General features: G+C 43.2%; 1 protein-coding gene across 2 annotated transcripts in view; it reads left to right on the top strand.

Moving 5' to 3' along the window:
* Nucleotides 1-23,424, top strand: part of B4galt4 (beta-1,4-galactosyltransferase 4) — a 39,008-nt gene extending 15,584 nt beyond the window's left edge. Inside the window, exons 3-7 of one of the 2 annotated variants that reach the window (XM_074073218.1) lie at nucleotides 32-264; nucleotides 9,109-9,296; nucleotides 15,218-15,340; nucleotides 17,104-17,208; nucleotides 19,905-23,424. In XM_074073218.1, the coding sequence (XP_073929319.1) occupies nucleotides 32-264; nucleotides 9,109-9,296; nucleotides 15,218-15,340; nucleotides 17,104-17,208; nucleotides 19,905-20,037 (782 nt within the window). In that variant the 3' untranslated portion in view covers nucleotides 20,038-23,424. The remainder of the gene's footprint in view (nucleotides 1-31; nucleotides 265-9,108; nucleotides 9,297-15,217; nucleotides 15,341-17,103; nucleotides 17,209-19,904) is intronic. The other variant, XM_074073219.1, reaches the window with a different exon arrangement.
* The last annotated feature ends 2,880 nt before the right edge of the window (nucleotides 23,425-26,304 follow it).

Here is a 26,304-nt window from a genome sequence, read left to right as displayed (position 1 = left end):
CTTTATGTGACAGCTCCTCTGTTGATTGTAGGAGGCCAGAGCAAGCTCATTTTCAAACCAGACCTCACTTTGGAGGAAGTACAGGCAAATAATCCCAAGGTGACCCGAGGCCGGTACCACCCTGAGGAATGTAAGGCTTCACAGCGGGTTGCCATCCTCATTCCCCACCGGAACAGGGAGAAACACCTCATGTACTTGCTGGAACATCTTCACCCCTTCCTGCAGAGGCAGCAGCTCGACTATGGCATCTATATCATCCACCAGGTGAGTATGGGGCTTTTCGGGGCCCTGCCTTGTGCTCTCCTTCTGAAGGGCTCAGCCATGTGACCCTTTGTCTGTCTTGGGCCAAGGAGTATTAAACTATCAACACAGGAGAGCTCTCTTACCTCACTTATCCTAGAAGAGAGTAGAGGAAATTCTTATCCCAGAAGGTGGAGTCAGGAGACCCAAGTTTAGAAATTTTACTGTCCTAAAATGAACCTCCAGAAGAAGTCTGTTTTTGTGAGCCCTTCCATGTTAGCCAATGCCTGTCCTAAGGTTTCCCCAGAGAGCTACAGGTTCCCTGATGTACCTTCTGCATTTGTCATGTGCTACATGGTGTGGTGCTGGACTTCTGTTTTTCCATGTCGAGGGTGGCTATTCAGTGGGTGGAACAGAGTGCTGGGTGTTAATAGTCATTGGATTCTGTGAATTTCTTTACATTCCTGCCTTTCTCTTTACCACTTTATCATTTTACACATCCCATGTTTAATTTTCACTTTCTTAATTCACTCATTTGGCTTCCAGGAGCATCACTTAGTAAGAACACAGTGTAACTGTAGGCTGTTTTTGAGCGATCAGTGGAGTGATTAAAGATGGCCTTATTTGATATTAAAGTTTATTAGAAGAAAAATAGGATATCAGTTTAAACATCTACACCTAAAAGTTTCAAGATCATCCTGGGTCTCCAAATAATGCTCCCTCAAGTCCTTACACACTCTAAGAGTGTAAGCAAAGTCATTAACTGCCTACTTAATATTGAATGTGACTGGTAATACTTGTTTCGACAACTCAGAGGATCAGATCTGCAGTGTATTCTTTATGATAGCTGAGGCTCTTGAAAACCAAGGTGCTAATTCAGTACATCTGTGTCTATTTTTTTGGACTTGAAACAAAACTTTACATTTATTTTGTTTTATGATTTTTTTGGTTTTTAACATTGTTCATCATAGCTGTGATTTATTTAATTCTGAGCTCTTACTCAGGATGGCAATTCCAAGGTACCGTATATTTTTATGAATGCAAACGCTTGCGTCTGCTTTGTGTCTTTTCAGAAAAGCAGTGGCAATGTCTGAAAACTGCCTGTACTTCTGTTGTGATAAATTGTTTATCAAATTGGAATTTATTCTTATGGAACTTGAACCAGTTAGCAATGGGCAAATTAATACTGTAAAGTCTTTTTCATACCCCAGCTTTGGTCATGTTACAGGACAGGCTCTTCTTACCCAGTGCCCACTCTGAGGATTAGCCTCTGCCATTAGTGTCATAACAGGTTGTATTGCAGTGATTTCCAAGAGACTTTTAAGTCACTTAGAAATATTAGCAACAACCTGTTTTTTTGCCAAGGGTCAGATTTGGACCTTGGTTATCCTACCTTTGCCTCCCGCCTAGCTGGGATTATATAGGTATGATCCTACATCTCCAGTGTGTTCCTTGAGATAGGGTCTCACTAGCTTTTTGCCTGAGCTAGTCTTGAACTACAGTCCTCCCATCTTTGCCTCTCAAATACTTGGTATTACAGGTGTGAGCCTCTGCATACAGCTAAAGTTTTGAGTTTTAAAAAATTTTTTACTATGGCAAGAAAACTATCCTCTTAATTTTAAGTGTATTGTTGATTATTTGAATTTTTTTTTTTCCAAGTTTTTGTGGAAATATTGACAGACGAGAAACCAAGTTGTTACGTGCTAGTGTCGAGGGTCCTTGCCTTCATAGGCCAGGGAACTGGCTTGTTACGCAGCTGAATGATGAGCAAAGCCGGTATATAAAGTAGGATTTATTAGAGAGAAAGGGAAGGCTATAGCTAGAGAAGCACAGTGGAGCCCGGAAGCCAGTGGCTCGCTGCACAGGTGGAGGCTGGGGTTTTTATGGACGTTTTAACTCTGGGTTAGGTGGGTTTTCTCATTGGCCATGGATTTGCGGGCTTTCTCAGGTGAACTGGTTTGGTTTGCACCTTTATTGGGGGAAGGGAACAATCTTGAGAGCATTTTGCTCATCAGCCCTGTGGCAGATTTGTATCTTTCCTTTAGGATGCAGGAATGCAGGCCTCCATCTCCTCAGGATACAGGAATGATATTGTCCTCCATTGGGGATGGGAAACTCACTCATCTGCCTTAGGTCTCCAGACCCAACAAATTCCCCCTCTGAGATAAGCACCCAACTGCTGTTGGGGAGAGGGATGATGATTCATCTAGCTGCTTCGTGCTGACAATGGGGTGATGGGGGGATAGGGGAGAGGGTACTTGTCTCAGGGGTTGACCTGTATAGTTTCCAGGGGCCCCTGATAGAACGGGATGGAGGACTCATGCCTAGGCAGAGGTGAGTATTCCTTGACTAAAAGCTGGAGTTTGATCTGTTGGACCTATTGAGATATAAATCTGGAGAGAGCATTTATTATACAAGACCCAAATAGGAATATTAGTAGGAGCATAAAAAGGTGTCTGGTAAGGGCTGTATATCTAGGGATCTAGATTTTACAAAATCCTGTAACTCCCAAGGAAGCTCTAAGCTGTTTTATGGTATGGGAGAGGATTGGGTTGATTCCCTTGTGACTTAGGGAGTGGGTCTGTCCCTTTAAGAACACACCTAGGTAGGTGACCTGTGGGAGGCAGGGGCTGTCAGGATTTAGGTTAAATGTAGCACTTTTGGATAAAAGAGAGCTTTAGCCCATTATTTTATATAAATTGACACTTTTAACTTTGTAAATGTTTGTACCATATTTAGATAAAGTATAGACATCATACAGTTATAAGGTGGTCATTTAAGACACATGAGCAAATACATAAATGAACTCTGATTTAGTAGTACTTAAAGCTTGACAAGATCAGCAAAAACCACAAGTAATTTCTTTGATAAAATCTTTTCCTATAACAGTTTTTTTGTAGATGTTACTTAGAGCAGAACAATATTAAGATAACTTTGTTATTTTATAGACAAAGAATTTAATTTTGGTTTGACATGATCCTAAAAATCTGTTAGGCAACTCTTAGATTACAGTTAACTTTAACTTTATCACACACCAAAGCTTTTATTATACACTTTTAAGATTTACTCAGACCTTCATATAATATTTTGAACCCTTTGATGGTTTTTCCTTATCCTTCCTCTCCATATTTGAAACAATCTTTAAGACAAACCCTCTTTATAAAATCATTTTTCATCTAAAAAAAATTTTTTTTTCCTTTAACTTCTTAAAAAAAATACACTCAATACCTATCTATAGCCTTTCTACTTGTTTACTTTGTAACTTGTATTTTAAGATTAACTAAGAATTTTAAATTTATTTTAGGGGCTGGAGCAACTAATTAGTAGCCTTTTTGTTTTTTTTTTTTTAAGGAATTTATGAGAGGCATAAGGCCTCATGTCCCTTAGGCTTGAGGGGATGTTGTTTTTGGCTGTGGAAACTGTGAGGGATTTTTGAGTTTTATTTAAATAGGGAGGGCCGTCCTGGCTCATCCTACACTCATCTCATCAGTCCACACTGTGGAATCTATTTGTTCCTGAAGGAGGGGGCAACAGAGATAGCTGCCTGGGGGGAGGAGAATTTGAGCTTTTAATTGAGATAGTAAATCCCGTCCCAGCAGGGGCACTGGAGTTTCAGGTACTATGAGAAGAGTGACAGAGGCGGAGGTCTCCCCAAGAGCAGGCCAGAGGCTGGGTAAAATAGTGCTCTGGGGGCTAGCCAGATTTGCCCCGAACGATAACTTTTGTCATTGGACCGGGGGCCAGGAGAGAATGGTAAGACAGAAGAATAGCTCCACTGTCTAGCAGGAAAATGACCATTTGTTTTTCTGCCCTTATGGCTCCTCAATATTGATGCCAAGAAGTGGAGCGTGGACAGGAGGCCGGGACCCATCAATCCACAGGAGGTGGCACCCCGCCTTCCATCTGGAGATGGGGGCACTTAGACCTCCAGTGGTTACCCTTGCAGAGAGGGCAGGGTCCCTTTTGGGGGCGGAGCTGTCTCCTGTGCTGTTCCCCCTTTTGAGCATCCTCGGCAGAAGTGCCCTCCTGTCCACCATGGTAGCAAGTTCAGGCCCCAGTCGGGTGGGGGCAGCAATGAGGTCATGATGTCTCTTATCGTTCTCTGTTAGTAATGTCCCGGTTATAGTATACAGACATGGCTAGTTGTATTAGATGATCCAATGACTTTTTTCCTTCAGCCACACTTTGTTTTTTATGAATATCTGGAACTGACTGTTAGAAATTTATCTTTGAGGAGAACCTCTCCCACCTGTGACTCTGGGTCCCCTGTGGTATGCTTTCTGATAGTGTCCTTAAGATGCTGCAGAAAGGTAAGGGGGTTTTCTTCAAGGCCTTGCTGTACTACAGTCATCTGGGAATAGTTTAGAGGTTTGACTTTGGTCTTTTTTTTGCTCTTCCACTATGAGGTGGAGTAAGTGGCATTAACGCCATTTATCCTCCTCACCATTTTTTTTTTCTTTTGATTTAGCGATGCTGGGGAATTGAACCCGGGACCTTGCACATGCTGGGCAGACATTCTCCCACTGAGTGATGTCCTTAGACCCCAATTTTTTTTTTCTTTTGGCTATTCTGGGATTTGAACTCAGGACTTTGTGGCTGCAAAGCAGCACTTTAGTGCTTGAGCCGTATCACCAGCCCCTTTACCGTTCTGATTTTCAGTGTGGATCTGTCAAGGGGACTGCCTGTGCCCCTGGAGGTATAGGCACACTCATTCCCATGGGTGCCACGGGTATTGGGGCTCAATGTAAATGGTAATCATTTCCAACCGGAGTGGCGTGGAGCAGAACCCACTGTTTTTCTAGTGAGGACAGAGTCTGGTCTAATAGAAGCACAATATCCTTCCATGCCAATTTAAAGGTTTGGATCACAGAGATAAAGGCTTGAATGTATTGATCTGTTGTATCAGTTTAGCTACCCAGATCTTTTATAATTTTCCTTAGATCTGATAACTGGAAGGGGACGTAGACTTGCCCTCTTCTTACCATTGGCTGTTGAAGGGGAAAGCACCCATTAGGAGGTTCTGAATATTAGGGTGGCTAAGAAGGTAGGGCATAGGGTGGAGCAGTAGAGGTGGGCCTTGTCATTGATAAGGGACATTTCTGGTCCTCCTTCCCCATGTTTATCCTGTGGCTTCCAAAGAATGGCCAGCATTTGAGTATCTAGATAGCAATTGTGGAGCCAATCTGGGTGGTCTTGGAGATAAGAGAAAATTTGTATAAGGGACCTCAGTTTATTTTTTCCTCTCTTTTACAGAAAAGGTCTAATTGGAGTATGGTATTGTAATTTAAGGACCTCTGTGAAGGCCACTTCTCTTGGTCACCCAAGGTATGCTGAGGTCAGGCCTCAGTACAAAGCTTCTAACATTTCCTTTTAACATTTTAATAGACAAGCCAGAAGACTGGAAGGGGGCAGATCCCATCTAGAAAGACGACAACAATAAACTGGGTCAGTTCCCTTCTCGTCAGCGTCCTGACTGGGAATGACCTTACTAACGAGTCCAGGTGTCCCTGTCTTGTGACTTCCCCCCCATCTGTGGTCAGGACCAGGGAAAGTGGACTGGTTGGGTTAGAGCACCTGACCAGCACAGTGAGAAGAGAAAAAAAAAAAAAAAAAAACACTAGGATCCTGCCTTGTATCTAACAGCAGGCAGCCTCTTTAACAAAGGAATATATCATCTGTAAAGTTAGAGAAGGGCATTCAGAGGGTGTCCCAGGGCAATAACAGAACCATAAGGGACGACTAGTGCTAATATTTGGAGGGAAAATTTATGCTGAGGCCAAAAGTATAGGAAATTTTAAATGAGAAGTTTAGAGACCACAGTAACGGCCATTTTGCTATTTCTGGGACCATAACCTTGAGATAATAATTAGCTTATGAGGGCTGGGCCAGTCAGGCCCAAGGCCTAAGGTGGGGCCGGGAGCTGGGCTTGAGCAAAGTGCCATTGCCCCCTCCCATGCCTGTGATGAGTGATCCCATCCTGTGGCCTGCCGCCCCTCCCCCTTCCTGTGTACAAGTGCCTGCGCACGTTTATTTTTCCTCTCATCCATTTTGGGGAAGTGGTGGCCAGCCACAGCCATCGCCATGTGTGGCTGGTGGCTTAGGATGTGCTGGGTCCTCTCTATGGATTCTCTTAGCTATGGCAGGTGTTCCTGCTGTGTCCAGTGGGCCGCCATCCCTGTGCATGAGCACGCCTGTTTGCTTTCCCTCGTCCCCCTTGTGGGGGCGGAGTTAGGGGATGAGAGTGGCAGCCGCTGGTTTTTTTGTAAGCGCTTTTGCCTCTCTGGTGCCTAGCAACTGAGAGGGCAGACCCAGAGGGCTGGTAAACTAGTTGGAATAACTTAAGTCATAAGGTACCATGCTACAAGTTTTTCATGGGAAGCCAGTATTCCAGTAAGCCCAGGGAGGGGAAGACAGAGATAAAAGACAAGGTGGGACCAGGGAGGGAACAGAACGGGTGTGTTTTCCAAACTCACTGAAGGAAGCCCACAGTTATTTAGAACTGCTTGGGAAAGAGGAAGGAGAGACTGAGGGTTGGGGGAAAAGAGTTTCCAGGCTCAATGCATGAGGGATTATTGGTCATCACTGCTGTCCAAGTCAATCCTGCCCAAAGGCAGTACTGGAGCACTGGAACCAGGGGTGACCTCCACTCTTGGGCCACAGAAACCATGAAGGAAGCATGAAAGATCTGATTGTCTGTTTACCATGGACATGGCTGTAGGGGTCTGAGACTTAGCTGCCTTTGGAGCCTCAGGGCAGGACAGGAAGTTGCATCTCCAGCCTTTGGGTGACACTGGGGAGTGCCCTGGCCAGAACACCTTTTGTGGCTTGAAAATAAACTTTCCTTCCCACCGGCTGTTTTCGGACCTCCTCTTAAGCAGGTCAGATCTTGAACGAGAGAGAGTTGGAGTTTAAGGAGAGGAAAAAGAAAAAGCCTCAGTGCACTGCAGTCGGGTTCCGCCCACATAGCATTGGCAGTATGGTATAATCCCCCGTCTGGCCTCTGAGTTTCCTCAGATTGCCTGCCATACAGCTGTAATGGGCTCAGAGCTTTTCCTCAGTTTCCCAAGGGAGAAACCCTCCTTAACCGGGGCAGGGGGGAGAGAGAGAGACAGAAAAGGTCGTCCTGAGAGTTCCACCATAGCTAGGCCGTGGAAGGAGGGGTTTCTCCTGGAAAACAGACTCCATTGGAGTGCCGGACGCTCACGGTCACATTCCTAGGCTGCCTTTCCCAGTTAGGCACAACCTATACCAACTTTGGTTCAGAAGAGATTGGGTCCCTTGGTGGTCGCCAAAATGTTATGTGCCGGTGTCGAGGGTCCTTCACAGGCCAGAGAACTGGCTCGTGAGGCAGCTGAATGATGAGCCAAAGCCAATATATGAAGTGGGATTTATTAGAGAGAAAGGAAAGGCTACAGCTAGGGAACTGCAGTGGAGCGTGGAAGCTGGTGGCTCGCTGCACAGGTGAAGGCTGGGGTTTTTATGGACGTTTTAACTCTGGATTAGGTGGGTTTGTCTCATTGGCCATGGATTCGCGGGCTTTCTCAGGTAAACTGGTTTGGTTTGCACCTTTATTGGGGGAAAGGAACAATCTTGAGAGCATTTTGCTCATCAGCCCTGTGGCAGATCTGTATCTCTCCTTGAGGATGCAGGAATGCAGGCCTCCATCTCCTCAGGATGTAGGAATGATATTGCCCTGCATGGGGGGTGGGATACTCACTCATCTGCCTTAGGTCTCCAGATCCAACAAAGTGACACTTGGAGGAGTGGAGAACTCAAATTATATTTTATGCCAGTGGGCACAGGCTTATACCATGTCTGAGTATTGAACGAAGGATTCACAGGATATTTAAAAGGCAGTGCAAGGCATCAGGTTACTAGGAATGTGCTCTGATTAATTAGGGGCTAGTAGTGAGCTAGAGACCTAAGGTTGTTTAGATAAGAACAGCAGGGGAGTCCTGCTTTGGAAAGTTTATTTACAGGTGGAGATGAAGAAAGGCGGGAATGGGCGATTATCTCTGCGTGGTGCCCTTTTTCCTCGGGCCTGAACTTTTTGCATGGCTATAATGGGCAAGTTCTCAGTCTTGTTTGAGGTAACCTCTTTTACAGCTTTTAATTGGCAGCTTCCCATGTTTTTTGTCCCTGTTTCAAGGATATCTTCCTCTTCAGTATTGGTGATTGAATTCAGAGCCTTGCACTTGCTAGGTAAGCACTCTACCACTTGAGCCATGCCTCTAGTATTTAAGCTATTTTTATTTGTATTTTATTTCTTGGTGGTATTGTGGCTTGAACCCAGGGCCTTGTGCTTGTTATGCAAGTGCTCTACCACTTGATTCATGGCCCAGCCCTTTTATTTGTATTCAAAAACTACATAAAAAAATTTTTTTTGATGGCACTGGAGTTTGAACTCAGGGCCTCGTGCTTGCTGGGCATGTGCTCTACCACTTGAGCCACCCCACCAACCCTATATTTAAACATTTTTAATTGTGCCAAAATGCACATAAAATTTGCCATCTCAGCCATTGCTTCTTTTTCACTTAATTTCACCATTTCAGCCATTTTAAAATGTACTATTCTGTAGTGTTAAGAATATTCACTATTGTACAACCAATCTATAGCACTTTATTCTTGGTAAACTAAAACTCTATCATTAAATAACAACTCTTTGGACTTAAAGGAATATAAATATGAGTGAAAAAAACCCCAATGGGTTATCATCATCATTTAGCTTTTTCTCCTAGATCTTAAAGTCAGCTGTCTATTCTTGTGTATTAGCAAGAATAATGCCAGCTCCTTAATTGCAGATGAAGAGGGGATGATAGGAAATGTTATCTCAGGAGCTTTTCACATGTTAATTGCCATTGTCTGTAGGCTGGAAGTAAAAAGTTTAACCGAGCCAGACTCTTGAATGTGGGCTACATAGAAGCTCTCAAGGATGAGGTTTGGGACTGCTTCATATTCCACGATGTGGACCTGGTGCCTGAGAACGACTTTAACCTTTACACATGTGAGGACCAGCCCAAGCACCTGGTTGTTGGCAGGAACAGCACTGGATACAGGTAAGGCATCTGTGCCATGGGCTGCTCACATGAACATAGCGTTTGAATGTCTTAGGAAAGCAAGAAATAGGAAAAAACAGTCCATTTTTCCTCAAAATGCAAGCCAGGAATTGGAGAATGTAATAAGGAAAAAAAAAAAATCCTCTTGACCAAGCATGGCAAAGGCAAAGGAGAGAGAATGTAATCCAGGTGTTTAGAATGGGGCCAGCTCATCCTGCAGCACTTTTTGGAGGACTTTTGCAAGCGCCCCTCAGGGGTAGAATTCCAATAACTTTCTGTCTATCTCTAACTTCTCCTCTAGGAGGAACAAGATGATGCCTTTAGACCAGCTTTTAGACCTGACACATCTTTCCAGACCACAGCCTCTTTCCAGACTCCTGGGGAGAAATGTGGAGGGACAAATGCATTGAGTATTCTGCTCAGGAGCCAGGGCACCCAGGACAAGCTCCTTTCTCTCAAAGCCACTTTGGGAAGTGCTAGGGACCACTGTCTCCTCATTCTGTCCCTAGGAGAGGCATAGTGGCTTTTAAAATTTATTTTATACCAGTTTCACATCCAACTGAGGGGAAATAGTGCCCAAGCCTATGTATGTGCACATTTACCTGTGAGCTCCTCTGGAGCCCCACCGTTCACGTGACTCATAACTTACGGCTAAGAGCCATGTGACCAGTTTGAATAGGCAGAGCACCTGCCCTCTAAAGCATCCTGGAGAGGGCTGGTGTGGGTGACAGGAAGATCCTGAACAATTGCATTATGATTGCACCTCCACAAATACGCCATAGCACTTAGGCAAGGATGGGGACAGCTGGAGAGGAGTATGGGAGAATTAGAGAACTACAATACTGTAAAATAATAGAGGAGATTCTACCATTGTGGTCCTTATGACTAGAAACTGAATTTCTTTCTTTCTTTTTTTTTTTTGGTGGGACTCTGAATTCAGAGCCTCATGCTTGTAGGCAGGTACTCTATCATTTGAGCCACTCCACCAGCTCTTTTTTTGTGTTGGCTATTTCAAGGTAGGATCCAGCAAATGCCTGGGCTGGCTTCCAACCTTGGTCCTCCTGATCTCTGTCTCCTGGGTAGCTAGGATTATGGGTGTGAGTCACTGACACCTGGCGTGGAAACTGAATTTCTTATTACCTCACTTGGTCTTGGCTTCCATGTTGTTCTTACAGTGTAGGACTGTCATTGTAGACTTACTTAAGAGAATTCTTGAGTAACACTGACTGTAAGTGACTGGCCTTAGGTACTGACTTTGCAAGCCATGCAATAGAACCAAGCACCTAGAATGAGTTATGATGAGAGCACAAAATCTTTTAAGAACACTTGGGAAAGGATTTTAACCTCTTGGGATCAATAGGAGCTTCCCAGTAGAGTTCCAGGCATGCCAGAGAGCGTGGCCCAGTGTTGGGGCAAATGTGAGTAGTTCTTTGGTATTCTAAAATGAATGTTGGGAGGAGAGGCAAGAGATACAGGCCTTGCTTAGTCTGCTAAGAAGTCTGCATTTCCTGTGGGAGGAGGCAGAGAGCTGTTGTAGATAGGTGGGGAAGTGCAGTTCAGCTGACTTTAACATTTGATGGAGCAAGGTAAGAGGGGAGAAGCTGAGGGAGAAGATGTCACATGCCTGAGTGAGAGCAGGGGCTTTCAGCCCACAGAGCAGTGAGAGACTCAGGATTTTTCTGTTTGGGGGATCTTGATCTTTGGATCTGGAGATGTTATTTTCTGTTTTCCTTGAGAGATTTTCACATTGAAGAAAGCAGCATATCATGACTAGGCACCCTGTTTTTTCAGAAGCACCTCACCATCTGTTCACTTATTGTGTAAAATTAGTAAGATGTCACTCAAACATAGAACATCTGGACTTGAGACACTAGCCAGAGATGATAACCTTAAACTTCCCATTGCGCTGTTCTTCCTGAACGACCACATGGGATTACTTAAGGACAGACTTGGCTGGGTTATGCATTGTATATTCATATTTAGCTGGACCATAAGAAAGTATAGTGCTTGGGCATTCCTGCAGGGTGTGATTTTGACTTAGTATTTCAGTTTTCCTATTATGGATTCTGTCAGATGCTACACACTTGAGGAACCATCCCATGCATGAATCTTGCTGTGTAACTTGCTATTGTAACTGGCGAGACATTACTTTTATAACTAGATACCAGAAAGCCCTTGTCTCCTTTGAGGAACTCATATTTTCTTAAAGCAACCAAGTAATTCAATGTGCCTCTCCTTTTGATCTGAATGTAAGAAACTCTTAGCCAAACTGTGACCTTCTTTTAGAAATGGAAAATAATCTTATTTGCAGAACAGAGTTCTAGTATATTTGAGGGGGGGTTGTGGTGCTAGGGATCATCCCATGGCTTTGCACTTATAGACAAGTGCTCTGCCCCAGCCCTGATCTTCCTCACTCATTCTTCTGTTGTGACTTAGATTTTTCTCTGTTACTGGTTTGTCATTTATAGTTTTCTATTGTATTATATGCATCATATAAGCTGCCTCATCTTTGGTGACCAAGAAGAGGTGTGTGCTTCCCAACTGTTTAACCTTTGCAGCTCTGGGCAAAATCCTGCCACTTGGCAAGTTCAGATACAGGAAGCTAAGTGTCTGCCCCCCTGCCTTGAAGTTTTATCACTGTACCAACACCCCCATAAATAAAAGTACAAGAAATGTTTTCGCTTGTCACATATTCAGAGGGAGGAAGACAAAGTAACTTCCCCAAATGTCTCAGGCTCTTACCAAGCCAGAAGTAAATCTTGCTTGTCATTTGTTAGTGATAAGCTCTCTGGACTAGCCTGTGGCAGATTTACTGCCAAGAATTCCTTTGGTACCTGCCTGCTTTCTACCAGGAATCTACTGTAATTTATTTATTTATTGGTGGTATTGGGGTTTGAACTCAGAGCCTCACACTTGCTAGGCAAGCACTCTACCACTTGAGCCATGCCCCCCCAGCCTTATTTTGCTTTTGTCATTTTTCAATTAGGGTCTCCAGCCATGATCCTCTTACCTGTGCCTCCTGTGTAACTAGGATATCAGGTTTATTGATTGAGACAGGGTCTTGATAACTTTTTCACCTGGATTGGCCTTAAACCTCCTGCCTTTTGTTGTTTTATGGCTATGCTTCCTCAGCTTGGGAACTTATTGGCCTTAAAAATACATAAACTTGTTCTAAGGTCAAATAAAATTTATGCTTTTCTAGATAAGAATTAAAACCAAAAACAAAGGCCAACAAAGAAAGTTGCCTGTGATTCAGGAGTTCCTTAACTTTCCCCTTGACTTGTCTCCTGTTCCTCCCACCCTAGTAGAGCCTACCTACAGGTGTTTCTCAGAGAGCCTGCACTTTTTTCCTAACCAAGTTCTGGCCATCAGGAAATCCCCCACTTATCTGCCTGTCTCAATCCTTCCAGGCTCAGCAATTCCTGCTGTGGCAGTGACTCCTTTCTTAGAACCCTGGGGTTGTCCAGGAGGGCAGAGCCCCTGTCTCACCATGCTCTGCCAGCTGTCCTGCACATGGCAGACAGTGGGAATGACAGATCCCTTCCAGACCATTGAGCTGGTCCCTTGTGGGGGCTGCTTGTTAGTACCAGGCAAGTTATTTCTACTCACAGGTCCTGACAAAGCTGCTGTCTTCGGGTAGGTGACAGTCCTTTCCCCGTCAAAACAGTGATAACCATGGCCAGAAGCCACTGCTAGTAGAGGTTTTGGTTAGTAGTTGCCATCTGTTTGTTTTTGGTTGCAAAAATACTGTTTTCCAGAATTGTAGGTGGGCCACATAACTGATGGTTAATCTCTTTTTCGTTTTTGGTGGTGCTGGCATTTAAACTCAGGGCCTTCTGCTTCCTAGGCAGATATTCTACTGCTTGAGCCATGCCTCCCCTCAACCCTACCCACCCTTTTTGCTTTAGTTTATTTTTCAGGTAGGATCTCCTGCTTTTGCCTGGGGCAGCCTGTGGACTGCAGTCATCCTACCTATACCTGTCATGTAGCTGGGATTACATGTGTACCTACTCCACCATACTTGGCTTGTTTATTGAGATAAGGTTTCACTAACTTTTTGCCTGGGCTGGCCTTGAATCTCCATCTTCTCTGTCTCTGCCTCCTCAGTAGCTGGGATTAGAGAAGTGAGCCATCAGGCCCGGCCGGATGGTTAATCTTGATTCTCAACTTGATTTGGATTGAGAAACACTAGATTAGTAAAGCATGTCTCTGGGTTTGTCTTTGAGAGCTTCTAGAGATAGTTAGGTAATGAGAGCTCTGGTATAATCAACAGTTTAATCCACTGATGGATTCATGAGGTGATGGAAACTTTTGGAGGTGGGCATAGCTGGAGGAGATTACTGGGAATATGTGCTTGGGGACTGCATCTTTCTGGGTCCCTTGCTGGTCTCCTTCTCTGCTTTCTGACTCTGATGAGATGGCAGCCTCCTTGGCCACCCCTTTCTGCCACGATGGGGGTGCTCTGCCCCTCACAGGCCTGATAGCAATGAAGTCAGCTGGCCATGGACTGAAACCATGAGCCAAATCAATTTTTCCTTCTTCTGAATAGTTTCTCTCAAGTATTTGTCACAGTGACAAAAAGTCACACTACAACAAAAACTAAATCTGTTTTTATTATGGGCTAAACAGGGTCCTCTCTGTACTCAGAACATGAAGGAAACAGCTGAACTACAGATTAGCGTTTGGGCTTCCATTTGTTAGACAGCAAGTGTCTACATGTCTATTGATCTTTCCTTTTGGTTTTTCTTCTTATCTGGAAAAAAAACCCCAGTATTTAATTGGTCCTAGAACACTTTGAATTGAAGTTAATTAAAGTTAGAAATCCTCTATGCACTCACATCTTTTTATTCAGCAACATCCAAGTTCTGAAGACACTTTCATTTGCATTTTTGAATTATACAGTGTTGTACTTAAGGGTTATCTTTATTTCTCAGGCTGCTAATTTGCCCATGGAAAAGCCTAAGAATCCTGTATGACTGGGATGTGCCTTCTGCCAGTTACTGGTTGGTCTTTTCTCTGGGGTTTTGCCCTTTTCCCTTTGTTTGTTGATAGTTGTAGTGTCTTACAGAGCTTGACCCCACTGCACCCATGGTGTGCTTGTTGTCTTGCCCACTGCATCGTCTTTAGACAATTTCTCCTGCCCCGTGTGTAAGTACTGCCTGCTGCCATCTTGCTTCCAAAGTGTATCGGTACCACTCCTCTCTTGGGGACTTAGATCTGGTGTCTTTTGTCTATTGGCAAAATCCCCAGAGGAGGTCTCTAATTTGGCTTACCCATGACATAATTTACTGTCTTCTCTCAAAACCAAATTACTGTTCTCTACATTATTTCATGAAAGGGACTATTCCCTACCTAGTTGTGCAGGCTGGAAACCCCAGAGCTGGTAAATATTGAGTTCTCTAGGAAACAGAGTCTGAGACAGTGACTTGCAGGGTGTGTACTTTCAGAGTGTGCGGAGGAGCTGTTTCTTGCTCTCCAGTCCTCCCCCTAAGAAAGAAAAGTAAAGTATATTTGTTGTGGCAGTCATTCATGCTGAACCTGGATATAGCCTTACAATCCTTCTTAACTCAGTGCCCTTAGCAGCCATTACCATTCACTGGATAGGTACATGAGATGAAATCTCTCATCCAGATCTGGCGTTGTGGTGCACATTGAGGCATCTCTACAGACATCCACACACCAACATGGGCAGGTACGGGTGGGTGGCACCTTGCTTAGTGTGCAGAGGTGAGCACTTGTCTAGGCAGAAATGTTGGGAAGAGAGGGAAGGCCAGGGGTGCTGGGAGGTGGGTGTTGGATGGGAGTGGACAGATGAAATGAAGTGCATGGTCTGCTGAATGTTCCTGGAGGGTCTGCCCTTTGTGGGGAACCAAAAGGCTTTGCACTAACGTTCTTGTTTTTTCTCTCTTGTCTTGTTCCAGGTTACGTTACAGTGGATATTTTGGGGGTGTTACTGCCCTCAGCAGAGAGCAATTTTTCAAGGTGAATGGATTCTCTAACAACTACTGGGGATGGGGAGGCGAAGACGATGACCTCAGACTCAGGTGAATAACAGAAAAAGACCCTGTATGGGCTCTGCTATTGGTGGTGGCTCTGGGAACCTGTGTTTATGTATGGCTACTATAAATGCAAGTCCAGCTGGCCACAGGACTGCAGATGAGGTTCAAAATGCTGTCATGGAGGGAGGGAAGGAAGACCAAATTGCTCTTTGCCAGTGGCAGCTTAGAAATGATGGAGGATGGTCTACCACTGTGTTTGGGGTGCAGAAGTGTTAGTGGAGGCCTCTGATGCTTTGTCAGTAGTAGTTACTTGCTGAGATGAGGTCTCCCCAGAGAATGGGAAGTCTGCAATTATAGGGTGTTTGTGGAACTGCAATTCAAAGAACGGCCTATTATAAATCTTTTGCTTTTCCTCAGACCTCAGGGTACCCTGGCACTATTATCAGCACAGAGCAGGGAATGCCTCGGCCTCTGAGGATATGCCCCCTTCAAAGCAGACCAGGGAGTCCTCTCTGCACACTGTGGGAACAGCTCCTGGCCTGACTTGCAGGGCTGACTCTGGTCTGTTGGTATGACCCTCAGATTCCCCCAGACCACTTTCTACTCTGGAGGGCCCAAAGGGAATATGCCCAGGATGTCTGGCTTCCTCTCTTACCTCCCTGCCCTGAGTGTACACCAGATAGTTACTGGTGTTCCTGCCTCTAAAAATCAGTAATTATTAGGAGCCCGTGATCAGGATGTTAGACTTCTAATCACAGGTTTCCTGGCTGTCAGCAGACCCTTTTCCTCCTGCTGTTGCCTCTTAGGAAATTTCTAAGCTAGGTTCTGAATGAATAGATGTGTGAGTAAGAAATTTGCTTTGGCGTGAAGTTAGAGGCTCCAAGCTGGTCTTGCTCCCATGTCTGGACTGAGAGTCTCTAGAATGTTTCTGGCAGGTGGGAACAGATTGTCCCAAGTGGGGACTCCCAACCTGTGTGGTTTCAGCTTCTCCAGGTCCTTTCACTGTCCCTGGGGATGATGAGAAGGATTTTGCATTGATTCCATACCTCACTGTCTCTTTTCCTGTTATCCCTCAGTTTCAAGGCAGAGGAGAGCCCCCAAGGTTTGGTTCCATTTCATAAGAACAGCTTGGCCTTCACATTGGCTGTTGACTAATGTTATAGACAATCATAAATGTTGTTGAGATGTATTTTCTGACAATTAGCATGACCCTTCTCTGCTTTTACATAATATATTACAGTTTGCTAAGCATGTTCGATGTAAATTATGTTGTTGGAGTCTTTGAAATCAACTCTGCATCACTACTCTCATTTCACAGACAAGACTGAGACCTGGATAGTGAGTAACTTCCTGAGGTTGTAGAGAACAGAGTCTAGATTTGAAGTAGGTTTGTGGCTTCAAAGCTTGTGACTTTAAGCAGTCATTTCTTTCATTGTTACAAGAAGGCAACACTATTTAGAGATCCTAATAGACTTGATTTTCCTATTCTTCAGGATGTATTCAGATAACTGCTTTATCCAGTTTTTCTTTCTTTTTTTCAAAATGACTAACTATAAATTGGTCTATCTCCTTTGTGTCCCACTAGTAAATGCTAAATGTGATTCTTATATGGGCTTATTGCCCGAGATCCCACCATTATAAGAACATCTGAAATTTTCTGTTTCCTCTTTTTTTGATACCAATTAGAGATGTCTGTGTGTGAGAGAAAGGGAGAGAGAGAGAGAGAACATTTTTTGCAGGTTTCTTTTTAAGTACCTAATGGTAGATAAGTGGGATAGGTTTTTTTTTAATGTCTGTTATTTTTCTAGGGTTGAGCTTCATAAAATGAAAATATCCCGACCCAAGCCTGAAGTGGGTAAATATACCATGATCTTCCATACTAGAGACCAAGGCAATGAGGTGAATGTGGGACGGTAAGTCCTAGGTTCTCTGTCCTCCCTTGTCTTGCCAGTTGGTGAGGACTATGCTGAATTGGATCAGATGAGCAAGTTTGTCTTGTTAAACGCTTCTTATTAAGGAAGTTTGCAACCAGAAACAAAAGTAGGGAGAATGGTACGTGGAACTCTAACTTCAACAACTGTGAATTCACAGCCTCTTTTCTATTCCCTACTTTCTCTCCTCCCCCACTGGATTATTTAGAAATCAACATTCATAGATGTCGTAGCATCTCGTGTAAATATTTCAGTATGCATCTTAAAATATATGAAGTATTATAAGAAGAACCACAAAACCACTATCATGCCTAAAATGGAATTAATAATACTTAATATCATCAGACATTCAGCTACTTTTCAGATTTCCTGATTATTTCATAAATGCTTAAAAGGAAGTTGTTTTTTAGTCTAGTGTATGGACAAGGTCCATATTGTATTTGGATGATCTCTTCTGAACCAGAGGAAGCCCTGTCTTTTTTTTTTTTTTTTTTTTGAGACTGGGTCTTTCTGTGTAGTCCAGGCTGGTATTGAACTTGCAATTCTCCTGCCTCCAGCCTCCAAGTGCTGGGGTTATAGGCATGTACCACTATACCTGTTCACCCTTCTTTTATTCCTTGCAATTTATTTGTTGACCACATCAGGCCATTTTTCCAGTACAATTTCTTAAATTATGGATTTTGCCAATTGTATCCTGGTGATTTAACTTAAGATGTTCCTATGACCTCTTTTTTTTTCTTTTTTTAATAAATTAGGAGTCAGATTTCTGGAAAATTGAACTAATTCTGAGTATGAAGCAAGAGCCCTCATCAATGGAGTTGTTTTCCTCTACTTGTATCCCCACAGGAGGATGCAGAGTCTGGCTGTGTCTTTTTGTGATGTCAGAATTGTTCTGTGGGCTCTGGTGCTACTAGTCTGATTCTCGCCTTGTGAGAGTCCTCATCATTTGTTCACCTAATGGTTTTTAGTTTCCATTGATTCTCATTGCCTAAATGTATTACTTAATCAGGGTTTGAAAAATTGCAGTATCCTAATTCTATCATCCTTTCCTCATTTACTGAATTTTTCTACAAAAGACTTGCCTTTTTGTACCTTAGATACAGTTTTACAGGAAATGCAGAATGAGGGGAAAGAACCAGCACTGAGTTCTCATTTTTCAGAATAATGAGCTGGTGTTCCCTGGTACCCTTTAGGACATACTTAATGTTCTTTTTGATAATCAGGTTGTTTCATCTTTGGCTGATGTGATCATCTTCAAGCTGGCTTCTGAGTCGTTTAGATGTAAGCACAGTAGTCTTTAAGAGCTTCCTGCCCTGTGCTCTGGGGAGGTGAGATGTCCTAACCTCATCTTGTCCTTTCCTGCCCAGGACTTGACCCTTTCCCCAGTGAATCCTCACAGATAAGCAAGTTCTTTTTGCAGTTCTTTTTTTTTTTTTTCTTTTTTGCAGTTCTGATTGAAGAATTTTTGGTTCTTTATTCTGATTTCTCCCCTTGAATTTTAAAGCAGTATTCAAGGACTTTTTAACCCCTTTGTTCAAGTCTCCGTTTTACAACAATATTAAAAGACTTTTAGCTCTTCTATTAGAGGCTAACAAAACAACCTATTTTGTCTTTCCAGTCTTTTATCCGTAGGCATGCATTTTTCTCTTAAAATTAAAAAAGGAATTATTGAATGGTTACAAAGAAATACTTATACCTTGTATGAAAAGTATGAAGATTCTTGATACTCCCACTCCCAATGTACGTCCATGACCTGTGTGGCCTCCCTAAACCCATATCTTCCTTGTTCCCATCCCACCCTTACCCCAAGTAACACTTTCCAGAATTTTTGTAATAATTATTTGTGAGGATAATAATTATTTCTGCTGTTTCTTCATTTTCTTGTTTTCCCATGTTTGAATCCCCAAACAAAAGATTATTTAGTTTTTCTTCATTATATGAATGAAGCCACATGTATTTCTTCTCCTCTGATGTTTTTTAACTCATCACTATGCTTCTGATCTCCATTCATGTTGTGGCTTTTGCTACTGAGCTCCTAGGGACTATTCGGTTCACTGCCCGCACCTCTCCTCATGTTCTTCACCTCTGCCACACAATGACTTGTTCTTCCTCAAATGCATCTTGCCAGCTGGTCTCTCTGCCTGGAGTATCCTTTCCTTCACCTCTTCACCCCTTTTAGGCTTTAGTGGAGTTTACCTTCTTACAGCCTTCTGCATACTCCCTCATGGAGTTAGGTGATCCTTCATTTGTCTTCCTGTACATACAGGCTCACTTTTTTCCTGAGACTCTTATGAAATCTATGTTCCCTCACCACTTACATACACAAAATATTCTCAACAACATTGAAGATCCCCTGAAGTTCATCCAACAACTTATGTGGCACACATCTCGTTTCCTTGTGTCAGTGGTACCTGTACCTCCCTCTGCCCTGTAAAGTGGGGCTCACTGAGGACAGTGACTCTTTCACCATTGGATCCCCAGGTCCTCCATGTGGGGTCTGACACATGGAGACATGACTGTCATTGTTGTCTGTTACCTTCAATGAGAGCAAAACCATTTTTACAGTAGGAAGCCCAATTTATAAAACTAAATTTCCCACACTTTGGGGCAAGGAAAAAAGCAATGGGGACATGTAAAATTCTTGTTTTATCATTCACATTTGTTCTGTTTATGTTTAGAATGAAGCTGTTACACCAGGTGTCACGAGTCTGGAAAACAGATGGCTTATCAAGCTGTTCTTACAAATTACTGTCTGTGGAATACAATCCCTTATATATCAACATCACAGTGGATTTCTGGGCTGGTGTATGACCCTGGATGTTTGGAAGAATCGGTTATTTTTGCAATAATTTTGGTCTAGAGACTTTTCCTAGTAGCATACAGTAAGAACTTGTTGCAGCCAATTAATTGGGCTGAATTTTTCCCTTTTGTATGTTCTCAGCAGAGCTCCTAGTGATATGGAATATAGAACTGTTGTAACAAGACAGCTTTCTTAGTTGTTTTGATTACAAGGGTTAAATGTTGTAATACAGATACTTGAAGGACTAACTATAAAAGAGACAGTACAAAGGATGTAATGAGAGCTACTTGAGAACTCTGGTTGACAACTTAGGAGATAAAAGGCCATGGAAATAAGATTGCCTATGTCTCAGCAAACAAATTGTTCTCATCCAAAATAGAAAGGTACGAAGATGTGTTTCTGTTATTCATTTATCTTGCGTGGTCATCTGTGAAGAGATGGGTCCTGGGTGAGAAGAAGGCCACAGAAGAGGGGAGAAAAGAATCAGATGCAGAGAACTTGGGAATGAAGAGGTGGCCAGAAGACAGAATGTCAGAGAACTGGCAATGCCAGCTGCTGCCACTGCTTCTCTGCAGTGGACACCACCTGCCCAGATACACCTCCAAGTAATAATAGCCCACTAGAGGACACATTATCTACTAGTTTTTAAGGCACTTTTGTAAAATGATTTTGTACATGACAGATATGAACTAGCACATTAGTACCTCTATAGTAAAATATGAAAAAAATTCGGGTGCTCAGTCTTATTTTTTACTGTTAGTAGAGGCCAAAGATGTAATCATTTCAGCATCCAGAATTCTAAACAACTTAAACACAGAACAATGAAACAAAATCCTCTACTGTCTTCTCTTACTACTCTGTTCTGTGTTCAACCATCTTGTACTCCTGCCACTTGAGCCACTCCACCAGCTCTCAACCATCTTGTATATCAACTCCATGGAGCCTCTGGGTCTCATTCCCTGGCCTCTTCAGGTTCTGTTTTTCTTTGCAACAGTGGGGATTGAACTCAGGGCCTCAAGCTTTCTAGGCAAGCACCCTACCACTTGAGCCATGTCCTTTTGGTTTTAGTTTGGTTTTCAGGTAGGGTCTCACCACAGGTTGCCTTGAACTATGATCCTCCTACCTCCACCTCCTGAGTAGCTGGGATAACAGGTGCCACCACACCCTGCCCCAGGTTCTTGTTCTCTTCATACTCTTATGCCTTCTCCTCCCCCAAAATCATTTATGGGAACAGGGCTGGCCTTGGAGGTGCACCTGGTTCATTGTGATATGGTAATCAGGTGTGCAAGTAGTACTTGAGGCACAAAGGGTTTGGTAGGTCTTTGATTTGGAATGATGGTGGGGCCCTGGCACTGACTTGGGTAACTGCAGTGATTTGGAAGAGAAGCCACCAGTGCTGCTGAGCTTCCTGAGGAGGGGAACAGGGGCGGGAGGGAAAGGACCAAAGGTAACTGGAGCCATTCTATTGCTGAGTTGGAACAGCAATAAGAACATTTTGTTTGCTTAGGTGAACTAATGGACACATAAATAATGTTGATAATGGATGGTCATAGGAATTACACAACTGTGTTCCAGGGGCTCTCAATGCATCATTATTCCATTACACTTTAACACAAATGGGTACCAGCCAGTATGTGTAAACAGTATCTAATCCTTCCTGAATACAGAGAGGGAACAGGAGGGTTTGGAGAAAGATGAGGCGTCCCACTGAAGTGGGGAAGGAGGACTTGAAAGGCCAATGCATTTTATAGATATGGCAGTTTACCTAGGTCTAACCTGGTTTCCCTTTTATTAAGCACCTGGAGCAAATTTGTGTTTTTTCTTTATTCAGCAAGATGGTACTCATGGTTTTCATATTTTCTGTCCAAACCTTACAAAGGAGCTTTGCTGTTGGTGTATAGTGCAGTGAGTAAGCCTCCCCATTTCCTTCCCTCTTTTCTCCAGAACCTTCTGTAGCATTGTGTCCAGTTCTCTTAATGATGAAGCGATGAAAGAATTGCAATGTGGAAACTATGGGTCCCTGCAGATGGTTGGGTAGGGTGATGGAGGACAAAGGTGTGTTTGAGGAATTTGAGAATTCATATTTGAGAACTCAATTTCTTATTTAATGGAAACAGAAGATAGCTAATACCATGGAGAAACTCCCCACTTGTTGTTGTTGTTGTTGTTATTAACAAGGGATCTATGTTTTTTGATGTTGGAAAATACTGAACTATGCCTTCCACTTTTCTTAAGCTAATTCTTTCAGCCAGGATAATATACACAATCAGTTTGTATGAAATTTATTGAGGTAGAAGACAATTTTTAGGATCTTCATGTGACTCTGTGCCACTTGACTGGTGTAGAGAGTACAAGGCCCAGTGACTGACTGGCTGGAGGCTGTGGCTACCTGTTACTAGTTGCTGCTCTCCTCCTCACTCTTGCTTCACAGCTGGACAGGAATCTGGCTTCAAGAAACTGAGCTGCTCCCAATTCCTGCCCTGCATGTTTGGTTGTTGTCAGTTGCCATAAAGAGGCTGAGCATTTTGAATACAGTAGAAACAGCTATCCCTACTGGAATTGCTAAAGATTATATGGACGCAACTATTTTGAACATCACAATTCCCTGACACCAAGAGTGTGCTGCTTTGCAGTTTTCATTGATTTTTTTCTCACTTATGCTGGCATTCATTTTATGGCACTTACAGATAGTGATATTTTTATACATACTTTATTGATGATGCAGACTCATGAGATATGAGGGGCAGATGAGGAAGTAGAGGTCAGAACAGGTGGGGTCATTGCCAGAAATCCCATGGCTTGGAAGTGACAGAATCAACGCCAACCTCAGGTCTTCTGATTCAAGATGATCATACCATTTTGCCTTCATCTTGCTTCATTCCTTGAAGGGGTTTTCCTGAATCTGTATCCCTGTCCAAGTTCCTACAGACGTTTGCCCTTTTCTGGACCCTAAAATGTATATTTAAGTTCTCACCTTTTTTTGTGATCTTTTTTCCAGGCACTCTTCCTAGTTATTCTGACCTTAGCCCTCCCATTTCCACCTAATCCCTAATTGGATAGGTTTCTTGGGAGCCCCCAAATCTCTGGGAACAGACTCTTGAGAAAGGTGAAAGACATTTTATGCCAGTCTTGAAACTTCATCCAAGACCCATGCATAATACAGTCACTGTCAAGAGCCATTAACAAACATGTCCTTCAAGATGGAGAATGTTCAGGTACATTCGTAAGTTCTTGTCATTGGTTTGTAGCATAGGGAACCATCTTATACCTGCTGAGAAGGTTTGACAAGTCCCAAATCCACACAAGGTCCCACCCCAGGAAGCACACCTGTACAGATAAAGGCTCCATTGTTCCATTGACAGTTGTTAAGAATTCAAATAAATATTGAACCTTCTGTGTATATGTTTATAAATGTGTGTTTGGGGACTTGGAAGAGAGGTTGGTAAAGGGTGGGGCATAATAATTAAATACTTGCTCTTTATTACTTTCTCAGTTTTTTAAACTTTTACGTTATTTTAATATTTTTTTCAGTGCTGAGGATCAAACCCAGGGCCTTGTACAATGTTGGCAAGTATTGTACCATGGGGCTACATGCTAGCTCCCTGCCTGTGTTATTAAATTTTAACTTTCTAATAGCCATGTAGGTATATATATGTATATGTATACGAGTGCGTGTATGTGTGCTGCAAAGCAAAAACAGATAGGAAGGTAGTAAGAGGAGGAGGTAGATTTGAGTTCAGGTCCATCTTGACACCTATATTGTGTTTTCATCCCCCTCCCTGAAAATCATAATTTAAGATGATAATGAGATTTTCCTGTTAGGGCAGTGAGAACAGACATCTTTTTTTTTTTTTTTTTGCTAGGATTCTAGAAAAAATACAGAGAATTTGAGATTAAAATGTCTTAACTTGATGACTCTAGTACATTGTTCCACTATTGAATGAGTTTTTCTGAAGAGTTATTACTCATACCTATTGTTTGGACCAATCTATTTGGTTATTGAGCATATCACTTGAAGCAAAGTAGCATTAGTCGGTGTGCTCCCATGGATTATGGGCCAACCAGAATTCTTCAGGGCGAATTTATGATACAGCTTCCTGTTAGGTATCTCTTATAGGCCATTAGCCATTCTCATGTACACTTTGCATTCTTACAGAAATCCTCCCAGTCCTGTGTGAGGATAGGCCCACTTTTCCCACTTTTAGTTCCAAGAAGCTAAGTGACTTGTCACAGTCATGTGGAGCTGGGATTTGAAGCCAAGTATTTGACTCCAAAGCCCATGTTCTTAACCACTGCATGGTGGCAGATAAGTAAAAACAGAAGAAACAAGAATGCGTAGAATTATCTGGAGAATGTCAATACCTTTCAGCCAACCCCCCACCAAGAATACATCTGTAGATAACTGAATTGGGTTGGGTGGTGGCCAAAGGACCGACAATGCTTGTTAGATGGGAGGAATAATTTTGACAGTTCTATTGTGAAAAAAAAAATGGTCTTATGACTTATTGCAGAGAGTGAGAATGTCTCAGAGGAAGCCATTGAAGTCAGTCAGTAAATGGGCTTACAAGGAACCTGTGATAGTATTTGGGCTTTAGTTGGGTCATTTGAGAAGGGTTCAAGGAAGCAGGATTTGCTCCAAATTGGATGCTGTCAGGATGCAGGGCCTAGCACATGATTCTGTCTCAGTAAGTTTTATTTGTAGGGAGGGAGACTCACAGAGAATAAAGCTGTCATTGGTAAGTTGCAACAGTCACTCGTTTAGCCAAGAAAGATGTTTATTGTTTTGTGCTTAGACACACAGTGACCTTATTTTTGTGCTTGACATAATTATGAATTATGAAATGCCTTTGCTTTGCCTCATTTTATCATGGTCTCACAATGACCTGACCTGAGGTTGTTGTTCCATGAGATTGTTTATGTTCAGCAGGAAATGGGCAGAGCCTAACTATGATGCCGGCCCATATCTGAATGTCAAGGTTTCTCTGTCTTCCTCTTTCAAGAGAAACTCAGGGGCAGAGACCATTAGAAAGTAGGGCATGACAGTATAATTTCTCTTTAGCCCCAGGGCTTAACTATTTGTTTTCTAAAGATCTGTGTGGTAGGAAGCTTGGGGATTGTGAGCTGGGGGAAAGGTAGGTGGAAAAAGTGTCCTGCAGCTATGCAATCTTAGCAGTGGCTGCCTTTCTCTGAGATATTTCTGAGTTTCCTCATAGGATGTGACCATCTGAGCCTTATGCTAAACTGTCACCCATGAAAACAAGTTTAGCTTACAGCCAGCCTCTGCTGTGTTTCTCTGATTCTGTTTCACAGCAGTTGATAAGGATTTGAGTGAGGTGAGACAGGGAAGGGAGGGAAAACTAGATACAAAATGGGAAAAGCAATTGTTCACCCAACAGAAAGGAGAAACCAGATAAGTTTCTAATTCTTCAACCACAGCACAGCTTGTCAATCAGATAAATGGTGTGGGGGGGGTGTTTGAGAAGAGATTAGATTTTTCAGTTTCATGTATTATTTTTTCCTTTATGGATATCCAGAAAGTGATCTGCTTCAAGTAGCATCAGATCCTGTTTATTCTGGCTGATGAGGAAAAAGGAAAGTTCCAGGGCTGACAAACATGAGCCCTGAGCCTCAAATGTTAAATGTAAACAACCCTCCAGGAACCTGAGCAGCCATGTAGGGAAGGAAATGGTCAACAGAGAGTGGTTGACCTGGTGGGTGTTGCAATGGAGAGAGTAAACGTTGCCCAGAGTTAGCCTGAGACATTGTTCTTGCTCTTGAGTGGTAATTGCTCTCTGCCCACCTGGTAAGCAGGCTGACTGTTGAAGAAGTACTGGGCCTGGGCCCTCCTGAGCTGATGGCTTGGGAGCCACAGTCCGTGAGTCAAAAGGAAGAGAGGAAGAATGGACCTCCAGGAAAGAGGACAGGTGGAAGTAGGTATCAGGACAGAAACTGCCTGAGGTTAACCCCAATACCTGCAGTGGTCAGCTCAGGGGTCTGAGTGGTTGGACTCTGCAGGGGGATCCTCACGCCTCCAACTAGCTCATCTGGAAGGTGTGTCCTTCTCAAGCTATGTTGGGTGCCTGGGTTCAAAGCCTTATTTGTTTTGTTGAGGAGCAAAGTCTATCCCCACCTGTAATGGCGTTCACACCCTCTGTGAAAGATGATGCTGAGGCTCTAGGTGGGAAGCTAACTGGAAAGGGGGCAGGGAGAAGGGACCACTAACTGCCCTTTTGCTCCCTATTTCTTGGTAGGAAAGGCATACGGTAAGGCTTAAGCAG

Source organism: Castor canadensis, chromosome 5, assembly GCF_047511655.1.
Source record: "Castor canadensis chromosome 5, mCasCan1.hap1v2, whole genome shotgun sequence".
Classification (NCBI taxonomy): domain Eukaryota; kingdom Metazoa; phylum Chordata; class Mammalia; order Rodentia; family Castoridae; genus Castor; species Castor canadensis.
The sequence above is the reverse complement of the archived record's forward strand: the minus strand, read 5'-3'. Positions and strand labels throughout refer to the sequence as shown.